General features: G+C 42.0%; 1 protein-coding gene across 1 annotated transcript in view; it reads left to right on the top strand.

The window, feature by feature from the left end:
- The window catches only part of LOC118323035, a gene marked incomplete at its 5' end in the record, with an annotated part of 15,749 nt that extends 11,370 nt beyond the window's left edge, over nt 1-4,379 (top strand). The window contains 4 exons of the mRNA XM_035654952.1: nt 2,223-2,417; nt 3,237-3,371; nt 3,746-3,901; nt 4,137-4,379. Coding sequence (XP_035510845.1) covers nt 2,223-2,417; nt 3,237-3,371; nt 3,746-3,901; nt 4,137-4,379 — 729 coding nt within the window. The remainder of the gene's footprint in view (nt 1-2,222; nt 2,418-3,236; nt 3,372-3,745; nt 3,902-4,136) is intronic.
- Between the last annotated feature and the right edge of the window lie 266 nt (nt 4,380-4,645).

Genomic DNA, 4,645 nt, shown 5'->3' on the forward strand with positions numbered 1-4,645 from the left:
AAGAGAAAATTGTGCATAATTTAATTATAATTACTATATTCGGTTATACTTAACTGATGGCCTGAACATGCTGGTGAAGTTTCTGCAGGGCACGTTTGATGAAAACATGTCATGTCCACTCTTGCTTCAGAGTTGGTAATAATGCATAGCTGCAGGAAAAAATGAATTTTGTCCTGCAGCATCTGCAGGAGTCAGATGCTCCTCACGTGGTGCTGTCAATGAGCTGTCTGGACTGATGTCTCAAAGCACTCTATGAGTGCCCAGGTTCTCATAGACAGTATCACGCCTGATTGTTGAAGTCGTCTTGTGGATATGCTCTACAGCTTCGTTCCACAATTCTGGTCGAGAAGGACCGTGCGTTGGGTGACGGTAAGAAAACTGGAATGCACAGTCAGAGAAATATCACAGGCTGGGATGTGGAAGTGGCCTGCTTGCATGATTCAGTTTGGTGTGCATAAAATGAATATAATGGCCATTTTTTTGTATCTTTTGCTGCACACCAGCCTCTCTCCTCTCATCACATGGACCGTATAAGCTGCGCAATGAGTTTACATGTATCATCATCAGTGAAAACGCTGTTCAGGTCTCTCAAAATTGCTTCGCAAGGAGCCGGCCCGTGTGTTGACAAGATGGGGAGTAATTCAAAGAACCGTTCTTGCACAGATGTTTTCCGTCATGTATCTAAGCACAACACCAAGCTGAGTTGTAGACCACGTCCGTGTTCATTCTGCTTGGATTCACGAATCTAGCCGATTGTAATCTCTCCAAATATGTTTCTGGTACACATCCATGCAATCAGAAGCTATTCTATTAAAGCTTAAAGGCTGTGGCCGTTCAGGTGCTCTCAAACACTCGTCAGCGACGCCACTAATGTCGCGAAACGAAAATCCAGGGTTGCTGGATCCATCGCTTTCATCTTGCCCCGCAAGCTAACTAAAACACCACAAATTTCCAAGTCATAAGGTAGGCTAGGACTATGTCGGCTTCTGCTCACCTCATCGTTGTGACGGCGCACGCTAACCTGTAGCTCTCATCCAACTGTGTTGGACATGTTTACTCTCAAAGCCCGAAAGTTTTAGGCAGCTGTCCTATGCATCTTCGATGCTTCACGGTTTCTTCCTTTTTCAGAGAGAATGGTGCATATCAGTTAAACTTTTGGTCCAGGCGTTTCTGTCTTGGGCGCCATCAGGTGATTAGGACCAGGGTACGACGAGCGTTAGCCATTCACAATCTGCTAGCCATGGGTTTTCCGCTCGTACCAGCCTGGGAAAATCGCGATTGTACGTTTTACCGCTTTATTGACACCTGCTTGTATTGTAATTTGGTCCTGGGTGAAGTCTTTAATCAGCAATTTATCATACTGCTTCGACATTGAACGGTAATTCCTCAGTGATAATAATGAGTTGGGTTGCTAGCAATGGACGATCTTGCTCTCTCCGGAAGCTTCGCACGCTGTGGTAACGTCTGACCGGCATCGTGTGATGACGAATCACGTTGGGCGAGCTCGAGCCATAGAACGTGCATTGTAGGGTGAAAATTTGAAAAAAAGCAGAATCTATAAAGTCTATGAAGAAGCGCATGGGGCATATTTCAATCTGGCTGCTGGTCTGGAAAGTGATAGTTCAGGCTGTCTCCTAGGGAATTGATTGGATCGACTTCAAATTTCTTCAGTCCATGACAATGGCGTCAAATTGGGATATTTCACCATGAAACAGGAAGTTGTATTAACTTCAGTTGACATTATCAAATCAAACGGAAAATGCACATGTCTGATAACAGTCCCGCTCTGAACACATCTACATGCCAACCTACTGGAAACAGGAAGTAAGCTTTGTGTGGAAATCATCATCTGATTTAAGTGAAATTTTCACAGTGCGGTCTACACATGATGCTGCTTGCAACTTTAATTTTGGTTTGTTTGTTGTTGCTGTTGTAAAACATACCAAACCGTGACCCCATAACTAAGGTACATACCAAACCAGGAATTTTGTACAAGCCACTTGCAAGTATATCGTCAATAATTCATGTGCAAAAAGCTAAAATGCATAATATCCAAAAGATGGTAACTGACAAATGGACAGATTATGTCTCCGCCTAGGGCTTAGCATTCTCCATTTAAGTGCTTGGTCTCAAATGCCATACAAATATTTAATCAACAGCTTTGTCTTTGTCTTTGATAATGTCCAAATGAGTGTAATTTTCTATCTATGTGTTGATTCTAGGTGAGTTATGGAGGAGTGGGTATTGTTGCACTTGCCCTCTCAGTTCTGTTTGAGATGCTAGCCCATCACCAGACCACTAAGTTGAGCTTGCGGAGCCCTGAGGCACGCCCCCCTCCTCCAAACCCCATACGCAGAATGTTTGGGGCTGACGCGGGATCGGACATCAGCTCCATTGCCAGCGAGTTTCTCAAACAGGTGGCTGAACCTTCATTATTAATTCATAGTAATTGTATTATTAGTATTATTTTATGTTTACTATGTAACTTTTGGTAAACAGCAACCACAAGTGGCAATTATGGGATAATGTTAAATGCTAAAATATTGTGTAACAGTAATACAAGTAGACAAAAGTCATAAAGTTGGTAAACTCACTTGGCAGGGTCAGTAACAAAGCAAGCCACTATATCCTCCTGGCCATATCATACTAAGTACTATTAACAGTAATGGGCATTTCTTACAAATCCAACTTTTCATGTGTTAGAATGATTAATTTTTCCTTTCAAAAGTAACGTAGGTCTTGTAAATAGTAACTATTTAGTTTTACTGCTATGCCAACCCTAAATATATAATTAAAAAAATACCATTAACAGGTCTTCTCAGTATATTTGAACTGCCTCATACTCTTATACCCATATTACAAAATGTTGATAATTGACCAGTTTTGGACACTGATGCACAAGTTGACAGCAAAGCAGCATATTTTCTAATATGATCTTCTTCAAACTGGGTGGTATCACCATCATAACTATATGCATTTTAAGATTCTATGTATTTAGGTAGAACTTCTAAACTAAATTTTCTCTGAGGGATCAGTAAAATATTCAAATGTAAAAAAGTAAAAGTATGCAGCATAATTTTATCCGCAGGTGCAGAACTGTTGAAAGTTGTTGAGACATATGGAGCGATTTGTATTGTTCTTATATTGTACTTACCAGTAAAATCATACAATATATCATGTAGCGAACTAGAGTCTGAAGACAAGATGATTCAATCCAGAAATTGTCTCTCATGCAGATTCCCGGTGCAGCCAATGACCAGGACAAGATGGCGGCACTGTTGGAGAGCTACGAGACAAAGCTGCGGTTGGAGCTGACGGAATTCTATGGGAGGATGGTGTCATTGGAGTGGGGCGCTCTCAGCTCTATCGGGGTAGGCTTTGTCGTTGATACAAAGCAACTACAGAATTACAAATAATATTAATAACGTTGCTTGTACATCTGTTATTACTGCTTCTTTCACAACTACTATTAGAGAACCAGTGTGGAGGATTTAATGACATCTAGCGGTGTAGTTGCGGATTGCAACTCACTCGCTTCACCCATGTTTCTACAGTAGCCCAGGATGGACAAACACTGGCTGTAGATAGGGCCTTCTGCTCATTCCCAGTTCAGCGGTATAGTTCGGTGCAGTCTGAAACTTCACCATTGGATGCCACTAAATCCTACACACTGGTCCTTTAAATATAAGAAGAAGGAGTTTTAGAATGAGGGTGTGTAAAGTTCTTCTTGTTTCTTCTTGGGCAGGTGAAGCAGTGGATGAATGGAGCTGCTCTCCACATCCACACCTTGATCCACTGGCAGCGTCTGACCGACCCATCAGCCGGAGAAGTCTTAAGTCTGGACTACCTAAATCGTGTCGACCCTCTACTCAAGACATACAGAGAGTATCTGCTCAAAACGGTACTGCTCTGCTCATTTGTAACAAGGAGGGGGAAATGATGAATGAATTATTCTATTCGAGTATGGATTTATTGCAGGACCGTTGTATTAGTTATACCTAGGTGTAATAAACTGGCAACAACATAATACATTTATGTAATGTTTTAAGGTCTGCAGAATACTATTGGTTATTTTCGTAGATCCTATCAGAGAAACATATAAAACATTAGCCCATTATCCTTTCCTCTGACAACAGGTGAAAGTGTTTCCAGCCTTGACCCCCGGCCCTAGTGGGTTGCTGATAGTGGAGCTTCTGAGAAACGTAAGCCACGGGGTTCACCACAGGGCCTGTGAACGGAAGGCCATCCAGCGGACTCTGGCGGAACGCTTCTTGTCTGACCAGAACCTGCAGAAGGGAAAGGAGTTCTTCCAGAACTCCCACAAGCACCATGATGCTCTGATAGCGCAACAAGGGCACTTTAAGCTGAGAATGGTTTGAGAACAATTAAGACTGACTGTTAGTGATGATGTGACCCTAAGTTGTTTGGAATCTATAACTGTATAGATTAAGTTACTGGCTTACGTCACTGTTCACCACCCCAAAATTCCAAATAATGGGTAGTTGCCTCACACAGCATTTTGCTACTTTAGAGAACTTGTTTTATTTAGCAGACCAGATGTAGACAAGAGGGCATTTTATTGAATAGCATGCAATTTCAGCCATATTTAAAAAGACTTCACAGAGAAAGAGTCTGCATGTAACTT

The sequence above is a fragment of the Morone saxatilis genome, unplaced genomic scaffold, assembly GCF_004916995.1.
Source record: "Morone saxatilis isolate NCDOM2014 unplaced genomic scaffold, NCSU_SB_2.0 Contig14, whole genome shotgun sequence".
Classification (NCBI taxonomy): domain Eukaryota; kingdom Metazoa; phylum Chordata; class Actinopteri; family Moronidae; genus Morone; species Morone saxatilis.